Source organism: Notothenia rossii (genome assembly GCF_949606895.1).
Source record: "Notothenia rossii genome assembly, chromosome: 5".
NCBI lineage: Eukaryota > Metazoa > Chordata > Actinopteri > Perciformes > Nototheniidae > Notothenia > Notothenia rossii.
Window position 1 is genome coordinate 43,522,090 of NC_136903.1, and position 24,041 is coordinate 43,546,130.

A 24,041-nucleotide genomic window follows, 5' to 3' on the forward strand; every position below is an offset into this window, starting at 1 on the left:
TTTTCCTGGCTTATAGCCTGTCATTTTGCAGGATATAATTTAACATGGAACCTCTCCCAGGGGCAAATACAGTGCCAGGTGTCAGACTATTTAAACAATGTTTACCCAGGATTCCGACACCTTCCCTGGCTTGTAAAATGCGGTGATGCGCCCTGGAGGTATCAGAGTATTTTAAACAACTTTTCCCCGCCTTTCAAACACTTTTTCCTGGCTTATAGCCTGTCATTTTGCAGGATATAATTTAACATGGAACCTCTCCCAGGGGCAAATACAGTGCCAGGTGTCAGACTATTTAAACAATGTTTACCCAGGATTCCGACACCTTCCCTGGCTTGTAAAATGCGGTGATGCGCCCTGGAGGTATCAGAGTATTTTAAACAACTTTTCCCCGCCTTTCAAACACTTTTTCCTGGCTTATAGCCTGTCATTTTGCAGGATATAATTTAACATGGAACCTCTCCCAGGGGCAAATACAGTGCCAGGTGTCAGACTATTTAAACAATGTTTACCCAGGATTCCGACACCTTCCCTGGCTTGTAAAATGCGGTGATGCGCCCTGGAGGTATCAGAGTATTTTAAACAACTTTTCCCCGCCTTTCAAACACTTTTTCCTGGCTTATAGCCTGTCATTTTGCAGGATATAATTTAACATGGAACCTCTCCCAGGGGCAAATACAGTGCCAGGTGTCAGACTATTTAAACAATGTTTACCCAGGATTCCGACACCTTCCCTGGCTTGTAAAATGCGGTGATGCGCCCTGGAGGTATCAGAGTATTTTAAACAACTTTTCCCCGCCTTTCAAACACTTTTTCCTGGCTTATAGCCTGTCATTTTGCAGGATATAATTTAACATGGAACCTCTCCCAGGGGCAAATACAGTGCCAGGTGTCAGACTATTTAAACAATGTTTACCCAGGATTCCGACACCTTCCCTGGCTTGTAAAATGCGGTGATGCGCCCTGGAGGTATCAGAGTATTTTAAACAACTTTTCCCCGCCTTTCAAACACTTTTTCCTGGCTTATAGCCTGTCATTTTGCAGGATATAATTTAACATGGAACCTCTCCCAGGGGCAAATACAGTGCCAGGTGTCAGACTATTTAAACAATGTTTACCCAGGATTCCGACACCTTCCCTGGCTTGTAAAATGCGGTGATGCGCCCTGGAGGTATCAGAGTATTTTAAACAACTTTTCCCCGCCTTTCAAACACTTTTTCCTGGCTTATAGCCTGTCATTTTGCAGGATATAATTTAACATGGAACCTCTCCCAGGGGCAAATACAGTGCCAGGTGTCAGACTATTTAAACACTGTTTACCCAGGATTCCGACACCTTCCCTGGCTTGTAAAATGCGGTGATGCGCCCTGGAGGTATCAGAGTATTTTAAACAACTTTTCCCCGCCTTTCAAACACTTTTTCCTGGCTTATAGCCTGTCATTTTGCAGGATATAATTTAACATGGAACCTCTCCCAGGGGCAAATACAGTGCCAGGTGTCAGACTATTTAAACAATGTTTACCCAGGATTCCGACACCTTCCCTGGCTTGTAAAATGCGGTGATGCGCCCTGGAGGTATCAGAGTATTTTAAACAACTTTTCCCCGCCTTTCAAACACTTTTTCCTGGCTTATAGCCTGTCATTTTGCAGGATATAATTTAACATGGAACCTCTCCCAGGGGCAAATACAGTGCCAGGTGTCAGACTATTTAAACAATGTTTACCCAGGATTCCGACACCTTCCCTGGCTTGTAAAATGCGGTGATGCGCCCTGGAGGTATCAGAGTATTTTAAACAACTTTTCCCCGCCTTTCAAACACTTTTTCCTGGCTTATAGCCTGTCATTTTGCAGGATATAATTTAACATGGAACCTCTCCCAGGGGCAAATACAGTGCCAGGTGTCAGACTATTTAAACAATGTTTACCCAGGATTCCGACACCTTCCCTGGCTTGTAAAATGCGGTGATGCGCCCTGGAGGTATCAGAGTATTTTAAACAACTTTTCCCCGCCTTTCAAACACTTTTTCCTGGCTTATAGCCTGTCATTTTGCAGGATATAATTTAACATGGAACCTCTCCCAGGGGCAAATACAGTGCCAGGTGTCAGACTATTTAAACAATGTTTACCCAGGATTCCGACACCTTCCCTGGCTTGTAAAATGCGGTGATGCGCCCTGGAGGTATCAGAGTATTTTAAACAACTTTTCCCCGCCTTTCAAACACTTTTTCCTGGCTTATAGCCTGTCATTTTGCAGGATATAATTTAACATGGAACCTCTCCCAGGGGCAAATACAGTGCCAGGTGTCAGACTATTTAAACAATGTTTACCCAGGATTCCGACACCTTCCCTGGCTTGTAAAATGCGGTGATGCGCCCTGGAGGTATCAGAGTATTTTAAACAACTTTTCCCCGCCTTTCAAACACTTTTTCCTGGCTTATAGCCTGTCATTTTGCAGGATATAATTTAACATGGAACCTCTCCCAGGGGCAAATACAGTGCCAGGTGTCAGACTATTTAAACAATGTTTACCCAGGATTCCGACACCTTCCCTGGCTTGTAAAATGCGGTGATGCGCCCTGGAGGTATCAGAGTATTTTAAACAACTTTTCCCCGCCTTTCAAACACTTTTTCCTGGCTTATAGCCTGTCATTTTGCAGGATATAATTTAACATGGAACCTCTCCCAGGGGCAAATACAGTGCCAGGTGTCAGACTATTTAAACAATGTTTACCCAGGATTCCGACACCTTCCCTGGCTTGTAAAATGCGGTGATGCGCCCTGGAGGTATCAGAGTATTTTAAACAACTTTTCCCCGCCTTTCAAACACTTTTTCCTGGCTTATAGCCTGTCATTTTGCAGGATATAATTTAACATGGAACCTCTCCCAGGGGCAAATACAGTGCCAGGTGTCAGACTATTTAAACAATGTTTACCCAGGATTCCGACACCTTCCCTGGCTTGTAAAATGCGGTGATGCGCCCTGGAGGTATCAGAGTATTTTAAACAACTTTTCCCCGCTTTTCAAACACTTTTTCCTGGCTTATAGCCTGTCATTTTGCAGGATATAATTTAACATGGAACCTCTCCTGGAAATGGACATACTCTGCGCATTTCCAGGAGAGGTTCCATGTTAAATGATATCCTGCAAAATGACAGGCAACAACTCTCTTCCAGACGTTTAAAAACACTTTTCCGACTATTTTAAACAACTTTTCCCCGCCTTTCAAACACTTTTTCCTGGCTTATAGCCTGTCATTTTGCAGGATATAATTTAACATGGAACCTCTCCTGGAAATGGACATATTCTGTGCATTTCCAGGAGAGGTTACATGTTAAATGATATCCTGCAAAATGACAGGCTACAACTCTCTTCCAGACGTTTAAAAACACTTTTCCGACTATTTTAAACAACTTTTCCCCGCCTTTCAAACACTTTTTCCTGGCTTATAGCCTGTCATTTTGCAGGATATAATTTAACATGGAACCTCTCCTGGAAATGGACATATTCTGTGCATTTCCAGGAGAGGTTACATGTTAAATGATATCCTGCAAAATGACAGGCTACAACTCTCTTCCAGACGTTTAAAAACACTTTCCCCGACCATTTAAACATTATTTATGGCTTGTAAAGTGCGGTGATGAGCCCTGACAGTATCAGACTATTTAAAGGGTTACCAGGAGCATGAGAATATCCTCCACAGAAGGGGTGGTGGTGCCGTGAATAAGGCCGAATATGGATACCGATGTGCCGACGGTAAAGCACCGCAAAATCCACCCCCTTTAGGTTAACCAGGGGCATGGAGTTCTGTAGGGTGTGAACATCTGGGTTTAGTCCGTGGGGGAGTGCTTAAGTCCGGGAGTCCGGGGACTCACGGTGTGCAAGGTTATGGAGGTGCCCATGTCAGGGACACATGCTGGAGGTCTGTGGTCCGTCCTTTGGGGGTCTTGGAGGGGCCACAGAGAGGAGATTTCCCCGGTCTCTGTCCTGGATGAGTGAAATAAACAGAGTCTCCATGTCAGGGACACATGCTGGAGGTCTCTCTCCCGAGAGTGGACGTCCATTGCCTGTAAATTGGTCTAACATTAGGTCTGTCACTTTGGCTAACCGCACCACTGTCTGTCGTCTCCCGCAAGTGGACATCCATTGTCACTTTGGCTAACCGCACCACTGTCTGTCGTCTCCCGCAAGTGGACATCCATTGCCCCTAAATAGGGTCAGGGTTGACGGTTCGGGACGTCTGACACTGCGCAACCGGCGGTTCCTCCGTGCCTACACGCCGGCCACACCCTGCGCCCGCGAGCGGTCGGCTGCGCCGTCGCCGCCGCCCGCTGCCCTGGGTCATCAGCCCCCACCTATCCACCCGGGCTGGGCGACGCCCCAGGGGATTGCTCAGCGGCCGGCTGTCGGGCCCCGCGACTCGGCTATTGGCGCTTCCCCACCGACGCCTGCTGATGGGGCGTCCTCTGACCTCGCTGTTCCTACGGGTGTCTTCCTGGGTGCACCGCTCCCGGTGCCGCAGTCGCCGCCGACGCTGCCCCAGCCGACTCGGCCGGGCCGCTTGAGGAGGCCGCCTGCACGTTACGAGCCCGAGTCTGGCAGCTGGATACGGGATGTAGACCGTTAACCTATTCCGGCCCATAGCTTTCCGGTCTGGGGGGGATGAAGAGTTTATCGCCGGCCACTAGAGGGCAGTGTCACTGCTGTCGCTGCCCGGTTATGCCGTGCTCTGACCCGGAAGTGCCGAGCGGCCATTTTAGTTCAAACATTGTTCATGCACTCCGCCTCGAGTTGAGACGTTCGTCCACTCATTCATGTAAGACTGTTTCCACTATTATATTATACCATATATTATACTATATATATATTATACTATTATACTACTATACTCTGTTTCGTGGTATATATTTGTGTTGATTGAATTGCATGGATGTAATACTTTGTCAGCTTATCTTGCTGCATTATTCTGTTTTAGGGTGTCGTCATCCTTGTCAATAAATCACCGAAACTGACATTGAGGAGTGTGTTTCTTCAACTTTTTGCTCTCCAAGTCCTGAAGAAAGAAGTTCCTGTTTATGCTGTACGCTTGGAACTTTCTCCACCTTGTGGTCTGCCAAACAACAGACCGTGTGTGTGTAGCTTCTTCGAATGACTTGTGCTGGTCGTCTCATAGTCCTTCTGGCGCCACCGGTATACGGCGCGAAAAGCCTTGCTACCTCGGCTGCAACACAGAACAATGACAACTCAATCGGTCACCAGTCAGCTAAAACAGTTAGCCTCACCGTCTATTTAAATTTAGTGGTTGCTGCGAGCTAACACTATTTTGCCGATTAGCGTTGTATGCCCGCACCATTGAACACACACAAAGCATACCGCGCACACCTACCGCATACAAACACTTTTCAATCCATCTCCAAATTGTTCGCTAATTTAACCTACACCTGTGTCCAAAGTCATTGATTACTAACACACTTGGCTGACATTAAATGACTTAGCTAAACTAAGTTAGCTTACCTTGGACAGGTGTTCGCAGTGGAGCGGCAGGTAGTGGAGCCGCCGATGTCGCCGGAGCCCCCGCCGCCGCTGAGGTCGCCGTCGGGGCCGGAGGAGTTCTGCTGAGAGCTTCCTCGATTAAAGTCGCTGCTTCTCTCAGCAGCTCCGGGCAACTCTTCGACATGTTGTACTGCACGCATGAAATTCGTCGATGTAGGTGCAGGCATGGGTGCAGGACGGAGTCTTCCACTTGACCCAACGTACTGTAGCCTATAGGTGAATAGCGCCATCCAGTGTATCGGGGTATTTTCACTATCAATCCATTATCTGGAATCCATCTGTCTTGACTTGATGCGCTGGGTAACCAATCAGGTGTTAGAACCCGCCCCCTGACTTTGATGGGTGAGTTTGACAGATAAAATAAATTCATGAAGCGCTGCAACACAGGTCCATGAAATAATTAATTAAATAGTGAAATAATTATATGTGGTTTTTACATTGAATGAATACGTATTTGAATGAATTAATGACACATTTAATCACATATTTATGTATTTAATTCCAATTTTAATTAATTAATGACACATTTAATTAATTATTTAATGATGTATTTATTTATTTAATTGTGTCACAATCCATCCTCCATAAAATACATGTATTATCACAATAAATATATTTATGGCCAAATATGGATGAGCGAGATATGATACAAAATATGATAACATATATAATGTATTTTTATTTCAGACTGGCAAGGTGAATGCAGATGCTTTTCAGAGAAGCTTTCTGCAGTATGTGTACTGCACATTTGAAGAGAATAAACTTCTGGGTAAAGAGCCATTTGTCTGTCCAGCCTGTAGCCCTGAAATGGTGGCTGTTTCAGTAGATGGCAATAGGAAACTTTACAGGTTCCAGAAAATAAACCAGTTAGTTTTTTACATTGACACAGCACTTGTCCTTAGTCCTTGTATTTTAATTTGACATTGGGATTGCTATTTTTATTTATTTTTTACATTACATGTCATTTGTTAGATGCTTTAATCCAAAGTGGACAATCCCCACTGGAGCAATTAGTAGCTATAGTTCTTTCCTGTTATATAGCTGTTAAAACTACAGCTGTTGAATCTAAAATATTTCTGTTAGACTTTATAACCTTGTTTTGAAAGATGTGCTTTAAATATAATTATTATTATTATTATTACTATGTTCAGTTTGTAACTAGAGTGGTTATCTATAATTCCTTTTCTTATAGGAGTGAAGAGCCAGGCTTCTTTGACGGAGTGTTTTTAGCCCAAGACTCTGAGGTTTCCACTTTTGTGGAGGATGTTCGAGGGGCTGTCAAAAGTGTGAGTTTTAAATTAAGCAGAGCAAAATGTATCTCACCTTTTTTAATAACTAATTGAAGTTAAAATAGTAGTAACACAGTTAACTTCATATTTTTTTGGAGATGGGATAGAAGTGTTGAGACCAGATGACAGGGTGATGAGGCTAGCAATGCGGTCAAACTGTCACAAACATTATTGCTGTAAAACTGGTAGGGGTGCACCGAATGGGAAATTCTTGGCCAAAACCGATACCGAAAATAGGAAACAGTTGGCCGAAAAACAAAGGCCGAAAATGATTAATAGAAATATATATATATATATATAATGTACATTATACATAATATACATTATATATATATATATATATATATATATATATATATATATATATATATAATGTATACATTTTTTACCAATGTTGTTCAGCTGCCTGATGATGGAAAAAGACATGATTATGGCAAAACTTAACTTAAATAATAATCACTATTATGGGTCCATAAAACATTTATTCAGCACTTTTGAATGCATACAGTACATTAATTCCAAGTCAAGTGCATTTTCTTTTCTCTGTAGGATAACTAAAACAAACATACATTCAGAACAAAGCCAAGGTGCTTTAAAACTGCATAAACATCTAGGCCAGTAGGCCTACACCAAAATAGTGTAAATAAAGACTGTAACAGCCAGGCTTTCAACTACAACAAATGCACCTATAAGTGCATGCATACAAATGTGCAAACTGGATGAATCCACATGAATGTAACTATTTACAAATGAAATTACAATTCAATTTCAAGAATCTGTAAATAAGGCTGTCTGTCCTCATAAGCAAAGTACAGGGTTCTTACACCTTTTCCAAAGTCAAATTCAAGCACTTTTCAAGCATTTTCAAGGTGCATTTTCAAGCTTTTGAAGCAGCGTACAGCTGTTGTAAATTACATATTTATATGCACATACTTATACTCAAATGATTATTTCCCTATCTCACATTAAATCAGATGTTCTTTATGCTATAAACAACCAAATGTGTGTTTCGTAATAGCATTCTACATAAGGAGGAAAAATTAAAGATAAGAAAACAAAGTTTAATATTGTAAAATGAGTGACCCATATCATATATAGTAGACTGGGCATCCCATATAACCTGGCTGAGCCAATATAAAACAATCAGCCAACTAACTTTTCAATAAATTCTTTATTAACATTTTTAACATTTTTGAGGTCCTTTTAGGGTGGCAGTAAACATACGGCTCTCCAAGGTTAGGACAAAACCATTGAAACACAAAGCTGATATAAAAAAAAGCGTGTGCAGAGATCCTCTTTCTGTGTAAGAGTTTTGGAGGTTTCCAGGGAATTTTTTTCAGAATATGAAACTTTTATTGCCAAAATCTCCCAATGAATACATGTTTGAAGCTTGTAAAGGGAAGATGACAGCTCCCCCTCGCACTAATGCTTTTACGTAGCGATGCTCCCCCCTCCCTCCCGCTGACATTATGAATGTATGGCGTATAGTAATCATAGATAACACGGCAGGGTCCGTTACAGTTTGTTTTCATCTGATTTCAAATAAGCAAAGTCTTGACTTTCAGAATATTAAACTTGTTTCGGCAAATTCAGATGATAAATACAACTTTGAAGCTTGTAACGGCATAATTACAAGCGGAGAACGGAGTAACTTTACGTCAAAGCAGGCATAACAACAGCCGGTGTTTCTCGTGAGTGTTTTCCCCGGAAAACTAACACAATACACACAAACGCAAAAATACACAAACACACACACACACTCGCGAGCTTCCCCCAGACCAGTAATACAAACGAAAATATGTTTCTTCCGTTAGAAAGCTAGGAATATCCTCTTTCCAACAGTGTATAACTCAAAATGTGTCTTTGGGTCAATGTGACTGATTTAGATGGAGCAAGTTTAGGCACGAAAAATACTACCAGTAGAAATACATTGCTTTTATGTGCTTCATCCTCTGAAAACCACAGGATGGCGACTGTCGCACATACTGACATAGGTACGCTCCTTTTTATTATTGTCACCTGCATAAGCAATTATCCCACATCGAGTTCGCTAACGTTACTAGCTTAAACAAACGTAACATGCAACGTTAGCCTAATCCAAAATGCTCTACTACGGCTTACCTTTCATATGGCTCGTCAGCGCAGACTCTCCCATCGCGAATAATTGAAATTCTTTGTGGCAAACTGTGCAGAAGGCGAATCGTTGGGTTGATCCTCGTTTTAGCCACAGCTTGTATTTCTTTTCGGATAGCCAACGCTCGTTAAAACAGCAACCTCCTGGCATACTGTCATTCTCTCATTAGAATGCCCAGGTCACACAAAATAAAACACTTGCAGGTCGCGCGCATAGCGCGGGAAGGCCGGAGCGGAGCTGTTTTATGTAGAAGTGAAGCAACTAAGCTCGCTCCGACTTCTTTATTTTCTTTTAATCTAAAATTTTTTAAATATCTTCAAGCGCCAGATATGTTGGCTGTGAGCCAGCCGCGAGCATGGTCGCACGCCGTGCTTGTCGCCGCGTTTTGATTACGTCATCACAACAACACGTTAGCTTACCAACGTAACCCTGTTCCCTGACATTCGGTGATATTTTTTCGGTGCTAAAACCCTTTAGGCCGAATATCACCTTTTTAACAATTTTCAGCCGCTAATGTTCGGCGGCCGAATATTCGGTGCATCCCTAAAAACTGGATTGAAAAAACAGCTAAATTCTAATCTAGAATATATTAAACATTTGGAGCCTTCCAATTATCCAAAAACGGGTTTGTTATTATCCAGGGAGTTGCATATCGAGGTGAATCTGGCAGTCGAGCACAAAACACTTGTGTATAATAGTTTATATGTTGGATAATACCGTCAGTTGGTCCCACTATCCAGTGTTTTGAAATAACTTCTGATAATGATTCTGTAAAAACGATTTACTTTGGTAGACTGCAGGAAAAGCAATGTTTGGGGAATCTCACTGGACAGCAGAAAGGGAGACCTCTAAACGAGCCAACAAGTTGGATGAAGAAGGTGTTGAAATTGCTGTGTGTAGGCATGGATTTCTTCTCAAAGGTTGGTAGTTGTCTTGATCATTTTCAATTAAAATATTTGTAGATAATCTGAAGCCTTACCTTCAATCTGCTTTGTACTCATTATTTTTATTTATTTTTTAAAAAGCTTTATATATGTATAGAGGAGTAGGAGAAAAGAAGCAGACAGGTATGGGGGGGGGGGGGGGGGGGGCAAGCAAGTAGCGGAAAAATAAACCTATCAAACTAACTGTTGTAACTTCCGGTTGTTGTTGTCATCTCCGGGTATCCCGTGTGCCTGTTCTGTTGCTGATAGCTTATTATCTTAACTTAATCGATCGTTTTAAAACTCTTGATCACGGCAACTGCCTGACGTTGTAATCACACGTTACTACAGCTTAAGCACTCACAAACTCTCCTTCTCTTAGCGACTGTAACTCCACAGTTGCCTACACTCTTTTCGGGTTTGCTAACGGTAGCTACTTTAGCTTGATAGCTAGCCATGGCTCTTTCCCCACCCTCGGGTGCTATTTCCTGCTCTAACTGTCTCATGTTTGGTTACTCCCCTACCTCCTTTACTGGTACCGATACATGTGTTAAATGTAGTATAGTTGTTAGGTTGGAGGCGGGAATCATAGCCATAGAAGCCCGGCTCGGCATCTTAGAAAATAACTCAGCTACAGTAAAGCCCATGTTAGCCGGTGCGGACCGGCAAAAGGTAGCTCCTCTTAGCCGTCCCCCGGCAACTCCCGAGCAGCAGGGAGAATGGGTGACTGTTCAGAAGGGGCATAACGCGAAACCCGCAGGTCCCCACCAACCCGTTCACGTATCTAACAGATATTCCCCACTCAGCGAAACACCCGCTGAGAAGCCAACTCTGGTTATTGGTAGCTCTATTATGAGACACGTGAATTTAGAGACCGAAGCGTCCACAGTCACATGCATTCCGGGGGCCAGAGCGGGCGACGTTGAGGCGCATCTTAGACTGCTGGCTAAAAATAAACGTAAATACAGTAGGATTGTTATTCACGTCGGTGGTAATGATGTTCGTTTACGCCAATCAGAATGCACCAAACTTAATCTGGCGTCGGTGTGTAGTTATGCTAAAACAATGTCGGACACCGTAATCTTCTCTGGTCCCCTCCCCAATCTGATCAATGATGACATGTATAGCCGCATGTCCTCATTTCAGCGCTGGTTGTCTTGGTGGTGCCCAGCAAACAATGTGGGCTTCGTGAATAATTGGACAGCCTTCTGGGGAAAACCTGGTCTGATTAAGAGAGACGGCATTCATCCTACTTTGGAAGGTGCAAATCTCATTTCGGCAAACATTTCAGGGCTCTGTGGACTTAATCCATGACAAACTAGAGTTGAGACCAGGAGGCAGAGTCGCAGTCTTACACGCTTCTCTGCGCTCTCTCCTAGGCAGTCATCCATAGGAATCCCGAACCCAATAAAATACCCAATATTAACGGTGTGTGTGTCTGCCCAAGGACAATTTAAGGTAAAACCTAATAGAGGTGTCATACATAATAACCTAATAAAAGTAAATGTAACAACTACTACAGTGCAACAAAACAGGAAGATTAAATGTGGTCTCTTAAACATAAGATCTCTAGCATCTAAAGCAATACTGGTAAATGATTTAATATCAGATTATAATATTGATATATGCTGTCTCACTGAAACTTGGTTGAGACATGAAGAATATGTCAGCATAAATGAGGCCACTCCACCCAGCCATATCAATACTCATATTGCCCGAGGCACGGGCCGAGGAGGTGGAGTTGCAGCAATCTTTGACTCAAGTTTACTTATCAATACTAAACAAAAATTAAATTATACCTCCTTTGAAAGCCTCATTTTCAGTCTTACGCATCCGACCTGGAAAACTTTGCAGCCAATCTTATTTGTTACAGTGTACCGTGCACCAGGTCCTTATTCAGAATTCTTATCAGAATTCTCTGAGTTTTTATCAGCTTTGGTACTTAAAACAGATAAAGTAATTATCGTAGGTGACTTTAATGTTCATGTTGATGATGATTAAAATAGCCTTACTGTTGCATTTAACTCTATATTAGATTCTGTTGGTTTCTGTCAGAGTGTAAATAAACCAACCCACTGCTATAATCACACTCTTGACCTTGTTCTGACTTATGGTATTGAAATTGAGAAACTATTAGTCGAACCGCATAATCCTGCTTTATCCGACCATTTCTTAGTAACTTTTGAAGTACTGTTACTAGACTACAAAGCATTAGCCAAAAGCTCCTGCAGCAGAAACCTATCTGTTAGTGCTATAGCCAAATTTAAGGAAGAGATTCCACCAATACTTAACTCGATAGCATGTCTGCATGTAGGGGAGGAAACTTATACAAAATGTACACCACCCCAAATTGATCATGTTGTTGATAGTGCTCTGTTGCTCCTTTGAAAAAGAAGAAAATAAAACAACATAGATTAGCTCCATGGCATAATGCCGAAACCCGCAAAATAAAGCAAAAGTCGAGACAACTTGAAAGGATATGGCGTTCCACTAAACTTGAAGAATCTCGTTTAATTTGGCATATTACACTCAATGAATATAAGAAAGCACTGCGTAAAGCGAGAGCAGCATACTACTCTTCATTAATAGATGAGAATAAGAATAATGCAAGATTTCTTTTCAGCACTGTAGCCAGGCTGACAGAGAGCCACAGCTCGACTGAGCCTTCTATTCCCATAGCACTCAGTAGTAATGATTTTATGTGCTTTTTTAACGATAAAATTGTTACTCTTAGAAACAAAATCAATGACCTCTTGCCTTTAACCAGTATAGTGTTATCAACAGCTCCCGGAAACGTAAGTTCTAATATTACACTAGATAGTAAACTAGAATGCTTTTCAGCCATAAACCTTGAACAATTAAATTCAATGATTCTCTCTTCTAAACCATCAACGTGTATCTTAGACCCGATTCCAACTAAGCTGTTAAAAGAAGTTTTTCCATTAATTAGCACTTCTTTATTAAATATTATGAATATGTCTTTATTATCAGGCTATGTTCCACAATCATTCAAAGTAGCAGTGATAAAACCGCTTCTTAAAAAGCACAACCTCGATCCAGAGGTTTTAGCCAACTATAGACCTATTTCTAATCTTCCGTTCCTCTCAAAGATTCTTGAGAAAGCAGTCGCAAAACAGCTGTGTGATTACTTAAAAAACTATGATTTATTTGAAGATTTTCAGTCTGGCTTTAGAACACAACATAGCACAGAGAGAGCTCTGGTTAAAGTCACAAATGACATTCTAATACCCTCTGACAAGGGACTTGTCTCTATTCTTGTCTTGCTCGATCTTAGTGCTGCATTTGATACTATCGACCATGATATCCTATTGCAAAGACTAGAGCACTTAGTTGGCATACAGGGAACTGCATTAGGCTGGTTTAGGTCCTATCTATCTGAACGCTCTCAGTTTGTACGTGTCAACGATGAATCTTCCATGCAAACCAAAGTTAGCCATGGAGTGCCACAGGGCTCAGTGCTTGGACCTATTTTGTTCACCCTATATATGCTTCCGTTAGGCAATATTATAAGGAATCATTCTGTAAACTTTCATTGTTATGTGGATGATACTCAACTATATTTATCAATCAAGCCTGATGAAATTAATCATCTAAATAAAATTCAAGACTGCCTCAAGGACTTAAAAACGTGGATGACCTTACATTTTTTGATGTTAAACACGACCAAAACTGAAGTTATTGTACTTGGCCCGAAGAATCTACGAAACAAATTATCTAAAGATATATTAACTATGGATGGCATTAATTTGGCCTCCAGTGAGACTGTAAGGAATCTTGGTGTTATATTTGATCAGGATTTATCCTTTAACGCCCACATAAAATCAATTTCAAGGACCGCCAACTTCCATCTACGTAACATTGCAAAAATCAGGCATATCTTGCCTCAAAACGATGCAGAGAAACTAGTCCATGCATTTGTTACTTCAAGGCTGGATTATTGTAACTCCTTATTATCAGGGTGTACCAAGAAGTCAGTCAAGTCGCTTCAGCTGATTCAAAATGCTGCAGCTCGTGTACTAACCAGAGTTAGGAAAAGGGACCACATTACTCCTGTTCTGGCTGCCTTAAACTGGCTCCCTATAGAACACAGGATAGAATTTCAAATTCTTCTTCTCGCCTACAAAGCCCTTAATGGGCAGGCGCCATCTTACCTTAAAGAACTCATTATACCCTATTGTCCTACTAGGGCATTGCGTTCCAAGAATGCAGGGTTGTTGGTTGTTCCTAGAGTCTCTAAAAGTACAATGGGAGCCAGAGCCTTTTCTTATCAAGCTCCACTTTTGTGGAATCAGCTTCCAGTTTGTGTTCGGACGGCAGACACCCTATCCGTTTTTAAGAGTGCGCTTAAGACCTTCCTTTTTGATAAAGCTTATAGTTAGGGCTGATTAGATTCAGCCCCTAGTTTTGCTGATATAGGCTTAGTTTGTCGGGGGACATCTTACTTCTTCCTTCTCTCTGTCTATACCTGTGTACTCTCATGTTCCGATTAACCCAGCTTCCCCAAATGTCTTTCTTTTTGGTGTCTATATACGCCGGGATCCGGAGTCATGGATGATCCTGCGGTCCTGTGTCATGGATTGCGAGTCCTGGATCTTGAGTCGTGGCTGTGGTCCTGGATCATAAGTCCAGGATGGATATACTCATGGATTCATCTTCCTATTATACACACATGCATTTTCCAAACATTTGGACTACCTATGTTGCAAATGTATTATCTTTTCAATTTACACACGGCATCTATTGCACGTCTGTCCGTCCTGGGAGAGGGATCCCTCCTCTGTTGCTCTCCCTGAGGTTTCTCCCATTTTTCCCTTTAAACTGGGTTTTCTCTGGAAGTTTTTCCTTGTACGATGTGAGGGTCTAAGGACAGAGGGTGTCGTATTGTCATACTGATATTCTGTACAAACTGTGAAGTCCACTGAGACAAATGTAACATTTGTGATATTGGGCTATATAAATAAACATTGATTGATTGATTGACTATATAGTGGGGAAAGCCTTGGTGAAAAGGTGCGTTTTGAGGGCTTTTTTGAAAGTGTCCAAGGTTGGGGCGCTGCGGATTTCGGGGGGGAGAGTTCCAGAGGGTGAGGGATGCTACACTGAAAGCTCTGTCACCGAAAGTCCGCATGTATTGATGGCCTCTCTCTCTCTCTCTCTCTCTCTCTCTCTCTCTCTCTCTCTCTCTCTCTCTCTCTCTCTCTCTCTCTCTCTCTCTCTCTCTCCCTCCAGCAGTAGACAAAAGGCGTTGCTATAGCAACACGTCATGTTTATGTTTACGCGCGAAATCAATAGCACGAGGAGCGCTGCATTTTTATGAGGTAAATATTACCCGCTGGCGGAAATAGGTATAAATAGCCATTTTTGGGCGTTTTTTTCAATCTGACTTCATATTGACCATTTTTAACAACACAGGGTGTTACATAACACACTTTCAGGAAAAGTCACGGATTGGGAGACGTTAATATTTTATTGAAAAAAAGTTACATACAATAAAAAAACAGCTGCGGGTAAAATTTACCCGTTGGCGGTTCTAGTGTTAAACAACAATTAATGGTAAATCTGACCACTACACATGAGTCTGAACTGATCCAAGAGAATGTTTTAAGTTATGAGTTGTTGACCTTGAAATTTGCATCAACATTGATTACCTCACGCTTTAGATTATTTGGAATGCACGGAACCAGGAGGGTGCCGGCACCACTCTTGGTGAAGAAGTGGAACAAGTTAACAGCTTCTTATCCAGATGTGGCCTAACAACTAAATACATGGCCAAGTCAGGTTTGTGAACTTGTTTGGGCCCTGCCTTCCTGTAAATGTACACATTTATATTTTATAACATTGTAATGAGATGTATTCTTCTTCACAGCAAGAACTGACATGCTCACAGTCCATGCTATGGGCTGCAATCATCGCAAAGAGAATGGCCTCCACATTGCCATGTCCTCTAGATTCAAAAAAGTATGTTTGTGTATTGAAATGGAGATAACTATTTTAAGCTGTAAAATTTGACATTTAAGTCCATCCAATATATATAAAAATTACACCCCCATATAGACATTGCAGTGGTGCAGGACTAGAGCTACAAAATTCATTAAATATGTTATTGTGTTAATTTCCTCCTTAAAATGCATACTTTTGGTTTATTTTCATTGAATTATTTTATAAAATGGCATGATTCTGTTTTGCTATTTTGCAGACAGCAGAAAAGACAGAGGCTGTAACTGAGAGCCTGAAGAAAATGCAGGACCAGTTGAATTGCTCTGATGACATGCTAGAACTGTGGGTTGATTATGTCAAACAGTGGGCCAGTAAAGGTAAGAACAATGCTGTTTTGACGTATACACAGATGGAGTCGGTTCATAAAAACTAAATAATGCTGTCCAAATTAAACTTTTTCCTTTAGTGTGCCTGTTAGTGTGCCTGTTAGTGTGCGATGTGCAAATAACAGACCTTGATTGTGTTTGAAACTTGTTTTCTTCTTTTTATCTTATTCATTTAGGAAGTGCATCAGCCAGTCCTGCAGATGCTGGTTGTTTGCAGATCTCAATAGAAGCACTCTTTGTGAGCATTTGCCAGAAAAAGCACTACCTTTACAGACAAAATGGTAAGCATTTTGGGACCTTTATTGGTTGTGTTGATTAAATCCCGTCAGCTCTTTTGTAATCTATGTTTTACTCTCATTACAGATCGTAACAAAAAGCGTCAAAAGATCGTCCAAAAGGTTGCCCAAGAAAATAAAAGGTTGCTAGAGAACATCCACAAGTACAACCAGCAACCTGATGGTGACCCTATTGACACCAACTCGGTTGTGGAGAAACGCTCAACCAAATCTGCAGAGAGCATGATCTGGCCTTGGCAGGAACCCAACAGAGGTGCTGTATAAAGATTTTACTTCTAATCTACAAAACTGTAGTAATAAAATGTGTTCATTAATGTGAAATGTTTATATTCATTCTCAGACGGTGTGGACATTCTCACTAAGAAGGGGCTGTTTGACCAAAAAATGCTTCTGTCACGACTGACAGAAGAAAAGCAGATCCTTGTGAAGGAGATGATGCAGCACTGTCAGTACCTCAAGGACTCTGTATCAAAGGTCCAGACACTGATGGCCCCAGTTTCATTGATCACACAGACAGGAAGTAAGTGAACCACATGGATTTATTCACTTTAAAATACATAAGCCAATGTTTTTCAAACCAGCAAAGGCAAACACACTTTAAAGAAGATTTTATCCATCTGTTTGTTTTTATTTGAGTCTGACTGCATTCTAGTCTTTCTTGACCTAAATACGTTTTTCTGAATAATTTTCACAATTTATATGTTTGCTATATAACTTGTAGGCTATCCGAATGGAATCACAGAGGAGGGGTACAAGGGCCTCATGTGTCTTCTAAGGAGAAATCTGCATGACCTCAGACTCAAACAGCAGACAGTAGCAGGCGCCTACAGAGGAATTCTAGAACCCAGTCCTAGGCTGGTGGAGGAGGAGGACGAGGACATGGAAGAAGAAAAAGACTGGCAAAGTGACAACAGCTCAGATGATGAAGATGACGCAGAAGAAGGGACTTGACTTGTGGAAAGTTACTTGGTGCCCTTATGCAGTTCTATAGTTAAAGCGGACATATTATGCTTATTTTCAGGTTCATATTGTGTCCATATATCTGCCTTTACTGTTCTTCATTTTCACAGCTCCCTTCAGCCATTCTGACTTAATAATCAGATTTCAGCTAGCTGACTGTTTTAAGTGACACCAAGTAGTAAAGTAGTAAAGTGACACCAAACACAAAGCAGTCTAACAACTAACCTGTGGTGTTTAGCTAGCTAACAGGCACAACACTAGCACGCTAACACAGCGAGCTAACATGTAGATGTTTCCGTCTGGATTTGATTAAGTGTGCAGTTTTTACATTAAAGCGGACATATAAAGCTTATTTGAGTTTCAAATGAGTGCTTCTACTGTGACATGTTTCCATGCTTTAATGTTGAAAAATTACTTTTTTTCTCATATTACCTGTGCTGCAGCACCTCTTTTCTTTACTTTGTCATGTGCATTATCATATATTGTAACCTGTGTTTTGCTACATATGCTGTTTTATCTTACCAAAATAGTAATAAACTTGATTTTGTACATAACTGATGTCTGTAAATATTTACTGATACCCACTTGATATGTTATTACATTATAGAGTTGTCTTCACACATCAAATAATTAGCTTGAACTGAGGTTACAGTCATTTATAACAGAGATTGATATTGGATGTGTAACATAATTCATAACTAACTAGAACCTATGTTGAGAATTGGGAGAGGGACAACAGTTCTTCCAAAAAGCACTGGTAGTGTAAGGGACATCTTAAAGGGTCAGATTATAAAGACAGACATTGGCAGTGTAACGTTGTTGTAATGTGTAAAGCCTTAACACTGAGTACATCAAAGTAACAATTCAACAATATTAAACACATAGTCACCACTTGTCATAGGCTACTATCGGCTATAAAGTTTAATACAAATATTACCAAAAATGTACCCATTAAAACATCCAAGTTGGATCATTATTTTAAAAAGCTTACTAATCTGAGCTTGTGAACTATCAGCCGGAGGGCGGGGGGAGCCTCGCTGCGGGGAAGCAGTGTGTGGACCTGTCAACGAAACATACACATTTACCAAATTTAAATAATTGGTTTAAACGGCATGATAATAAGGACAATCGTCCGTTCTGTGATTCTCCAGAACACACGTTATGATATTAGGGTCATGCAGAGTGAGATGAGATCGCTGTCCCTTTAAGAGAGAGAGAGAGGGGTGTCGCTTGTGCATGTGTGTGTGTGTGGATGGCAGAGCGACAGTGTGAACGTGTGTATGTTTCTGGAAGTGAAACGAGGAAGCAGAAAAACAGGTCTGTGATGTATTTTTGTGAAACAGAAGAACAGCTAAATAAATGCAACGGCCTCCCAAGAAGAGCTCACCTCTCTCCAGTCATTTAAGCTAAAGTGGGTTATTGAACCTGAAGCTTGTTGCTGCTGCTCTCCTCGACTACGGTCTGGGAGCCGACAGGAAAGTTCAACACACAGATGGCCAGTCCGCCCCTTTGTAGCATATTATTTCGATGAGCAGATCGCCACTGGGCTTTCAACTAAAGACACAGCCACGCAAAAACTGCGGCATTTGTACAGCTCCTTATGGGTAGGCCTACTGCAATTTGTGAAGTGCTTTCCTCTGTGGTGAAACGATCAGCACTGCACCACGGAGGAAAGCGGCAGAAAGTCGGCGGGGCTGCGTTGCGTGCATGGCTTCCTTCTGCAGGTAGACGCGCTCTGGCAGCGGTCTCGTTCAGGATCCGAAAATACAATTTAAATATTATTGCACACTTATTCCACTTATTCCTAGTGTGCCACTGGTTACGGTGCCGCGTGCCAATGCTGGCACGCGTGCCAGGGGTTTGCCGACCCCTGCTTTACACCTTCTGTCCATATGTGCTTTTTATTTAAAACATTTTTGATTAACTTTTGGTTCACATTTCAATAAATAGTATTTGTATTTGCACTCCTTTCGTCCATTATTCTTACTGAAAATAGATTACACATTCACATCTGACTAAAGATTGGCCCCATTTATTTGTGACGTTGCAAGCATGCGGTACAAGGCACAAGTGTTGTGAAGCTCATAAAGTGAGGCAAATAGAAATAATCAGCTGATGGAGTGTAGATGTGGAAATAGATGCATCCCATCAGCTGACTATGTTTTTCGCCACACTTTATAACCCTGACTATAACCACCCCTTCTCTTTGGTGCAGGCAGCGTCACAAACAAATGATGGTCCTGATAGACTACAAAAATATTCGGTGTGCAGATCTTTGTTTTCACAATAAAAGTAGTTTCTTAAGTGAATGTCCTGTACTGGTCTCAAAATCTAATAAAATCAGTTTTTTATTTTCCTCTTGGATGTTCTTCTTGACCCTCAGAGAAGGAGAACATGTCATGTTTTTCAGGCATGTCCTTTCCGAACAAAAATGACAGGAAACATAAAACATATTATTGCAGAACAAGTGTGTTATTTATGAAAGCGGTGTGTTTGTGTGTTTAGGGGCTGTAGATATAATTATTTTGTAATTGTAATCAGATTATGAATGAACAGTAGGAAATTCATCAACATTGAAATATATTTTATTATCAAAATAATATTTAACTGTTACAAAACGTAGTGCAACTGTAGAAGCTTGCTCTGTTGTCTCACTGAAATAATAACTTTTACCACGTTTTTACAGACAATATTGAGAGATAAATAGTAGCAGTTCTCACTATGTGTTAAATATTTTTGCCTTCAATACATTAAATTAGAAAGCTGACAAAATCATATTGCTTGTTAACATCTAAATGTAACTTTTTTTGCATGGAAAAAACCCTCAACTTCACTGATGTGTAGGTGATCTAGTATTGTTTAATGGAATGTATATCAGTGTATTAAAGTCAATACTTCATTTATGTAAACCAATATCTTTCTTGATACTTGGTACAGTATGAAAAAATAGTATTTGTACCTGTGCTGAAGTTCACTGCTGTGAGGAGTCCAGTTCTGTCTCTCACTCTTTGGTCCAGCCTCTCTGCATCACCTGGACACCTTAAACAAACAGATATATATATATGTAAAATACCATGTGTACAAACAATATAACTGATTATCTTCTGTTGAACATGTTGGATTGTGTATTTATTTTACTGTAACTTTGGAAGTTGTGTTACCAATGCTTACTGTTATTTGATACCCATTTGGTAATGCAATTAATAAAAACAACAAGGTTTGGATTTGTTCTTCAGATATGACTGACGTTAACGAGTAAGCTCAATAATGAACTCCAGCTCAACCAACCATATTGTAATATCTAAGTAATCATCTTGAAATATGACATTAATAATTGTAATATACACACATCTTATTGTGAGGTTGATTTCACATAGGCTACACTACTTTGACGTTAGCTAAATAGAAAATAGCATGGATAATTTACAAAGGCTTTAAAAACACCAACGTTAGTGCCAAAGCAGTAGGCTATAATATATTAATTACTGTTGTAGACTACAACCACTACTTGTTTAGCTAGCATAAACTCAACAAAGCTAGCGTTAGCTGGCTAACTGACGTTATTTTGCCGCTAAACTGCACAATATAAAACGGTGGTCTTCAAATCGGATTGAATCCTCAATCACAATAATAATATTCAAAGTAATACTGGGCAAGTAATGGGCAAAACTTACCGTTGATTGACGCGCCATGTCAGCGGACTGGTAGCGAAACAACCGTTAGCCCCGCAGTCGAGCCTCGTCGTTCTGATAGCTCCGCCCCTTCGCTCCAACCCCCCTCCCTCCCCGCACATCTACAGCTGATCTACAGGTGAAAATTACTTTTGCGACACATTTATCGCAAGAAGTGTAGCAAAAGTCAAGACCGCAGATTCGTCGATTTATACTGCCACAGAGCAGATTCGTCAAGTTGTAATGACTGATTTGAGAGGTTGTAATAACCAAGTTGCAGTTGTAATGGAAAATATATTTTAAAAATGTATTTTTCTGCAAGTGAATATTTCATCACTAAGTAGACCCTCCAGAAAAACGCGGGCAAAAATCCTTGATTACGCGGGCTAAATTCCTTGATTATGCAGTCAAAAATCCTTGATTATGCGGGCTAGATTCCTTGATTATGCGGGCTAAAATTCTTGATTATGCGATTAAACATGCAGGGTTTTTAATTGATTTTATGCGGTGAAATTGCGGGAAGTTGCGAAATATGCGGAAAGTTGCGAAATGTGCGAAATATGCGGGAAAAAATAATAAAAAAATGTAAAATATTGGGCTGTGTTATTTATTCTCTCTCACACACAACCTGCCACTAACGTTAAACCCCTTTACTATTCAATTAAACACATTCAATGTTTATTTATTGTAAGAGCAATTGGGCTATTTTAATCTCACACACACACAAGCACCCCCCCCCCCCCCACCCCCCACCCCACACACACACACACACACTTCTCCGCCTCATTCTGTTTTCATTTACTGTTTCGTTATCTGACCAGCTTCAATCTTGTAGGCTACTCACCTCGTTTCTTGTAGCCCTCGAAAGGGTTTTGGAGGTTGATGCCTCGGTGAATGTGAGTTGTTTGGCTTTCTTGTCCGCAGCAGCGGAAAGCATTTTCGAATGTTTGAATGAATCAAAGTGGGTCGTCACGTCGATGTTCTCTTATGGTCCAACACACAGTTGCACGGGGTGCAGAATAGTTTCCCCCCACTTTTTGCCCGGTCTTTAGTAGAAATGTTCGTCGGTAAATGAGATGGATTAGATTTTTTCATCTTGGTGTTTTCTCTATCGTGTGAGCTCCACACGTTCATACAGTGTTGTTTACATTCTGTGATGCGCGAGCTGATGACGTCACGTCAAGACGAGTTAACTTTTTTTTCTTCTCAACTTTGTGTGGAAGAATGCGGGGATTATGCGGCCTTTTGATAAATATGCGGCCTTTTAAAAATCTGCGCCATTTTGCTGATTATGAGGTAAATTCTGCGATCGCAGAATCGCGTTTTTCTGGAGGGTCTAACTAAGTTCATTTTTTTTTTTACAAGCTACAAAACTTTTTTCTTTTTCTTCTGTGACTTCAAATTTGGTTCACAGTTACGTGGATATTTTATACAAGTGTACATTTGGTTCACAGTTACGTGGATATTTTATACAAGTGTAAATGTATGCACACCAGCTCAGATTTTTTTTCTGCAAGTGCTAACATCAGGTTTTACACGCTCTCACTCCTCTGTTTTCATTTAAACAGCTCCTTATATCCGTTAGCGCAGCTAGCTAACCCCAGATTCTAACAACAACAACAATACACGTAAGGTCTCTCTCTCGCGCCACACATACACACACCCTCCCAGTCCTCCCGATGGCCAGTCCGGGCCTACCGGTGAGTGTGGAAGTGTGTTCAGCCGCAAGCGGACGGCACGAGCGGTGCTGTCAGCATCAGCTTGTAGATGCTATTTTAAACTCGATGCGCTCTGAAACTACGGGGCGGCCGAGGACAAAAAATATACATGCGTTAATCGCGTTAAAATAATTAGTGCCGTTAATTTTTATGTTATGTTATTTTTTTTAACGCAAACGCAAACTTGACAGCCCTATTAATTATATTTTTTACATTTGATAACACCACTGTGTTTCGTATCCCCTAAACCTCCAGGGTGTACAGAGTTTAATACTGGCAACTTCTAATTGTGGGAAATACGAAAACGTCTTATAAAGACACGTGCCATATAATCTTGCGAAACACACAATAGCCAGCATGTGTAATTCTGGGGGGGGATGGACCCGGGGGCTGGAACCGTCCAATTCCAGTTTTGGAAAGTCTGCCGTGGTCCCATTCCATTTCAAAGAGCTGTTTGACGCTCAGCGTAACCTTGTCGCACTGCCACTCCAACATCCAATCACAATCGCTTGATGACTAATCACGGGGTTTGTAAAGCAAGGCGGATGTTGTAGTCCCAAACGATAGCTGGGGATTCTGGGTAGTGTAGTGTCTTCGGAAACTGTAGTGTCTAAACTCCTGTTAGAAATTAAAATCAATATTTGATGATATAAAATAGATTAAACACCAGTACTCATATAACTGTTTTATTGTGAAAATACTTCCGGTTAGCTTACGCCTGTGGTTAAAGTTTCTTTTGAAAAGCTATTCCGGAAAGGATCTCCGAAATACCAACAGTAGCTTGACTCCAGGTTTTAGGGAACAGTAACGATTGCAGCCGTTAAAATGTATTAAATGAAAAGTCATGAAAGAGATAAGGAGGAGAAAAGGCGTGTTTAGTTATGTATTGAATGTACAATCTCCAAATCCTCTGTTATGTGCGATATCGGACATTGGTGAAGGGAGGGCGGAAGATTACGCCACAGCCGCCATTGAAGAGGAGGAGCCAAATGAGATATATAGTCGGGTGACGGAGCCTTGTATGGAATGCCATTTAAGCCAAAATTAAATAAATAAATAAATACATCAATAATTAAATAAATACATATATATATAAATATGCCTATGAAATAAATTATGAAATAAATAAATGAGGCAATAAATATGTATACATGT

At 41.0% G+C, this 24,041-nt stretch overlaps 1 protein-coding gene across 1 annotated transcript; it reads left to right on the forward strand.

Moving 5' to 3' along the window:
• The first annotated feature begins 6,234 nt into the window (after positions 1-6,234).
• On the forward strand, positions 6,235-18,148 carry LOC307039434 (uncharacterized protein). The gene is made up of 10 exons (XM_079681523.1): positions 6,235-6,320; positions 6,744-6,837; positions 9,768-9,894; positions 15,579-15,696; positions 15,785-15,876; positions 16,115-16,232; positions 16,418-16,522; positions 16,605-16,790; positions 16,878-17,057; positions 17,259-18,148. Exons 2-10 carry the CDS (start codon positions 6,815-6,817, stop codon positions 17,486-17,488), a joined length of 1,179 nt encoding a protein of 392 aa, XP_079537649.1. The 5' UTR covers positions 6,235-6,320; positions 6,744-6,814; the 3' UTR covers positions 17,489-18,148.
• Positions 18,149-24,041: the final 5,893 nt, after the last annotated feature.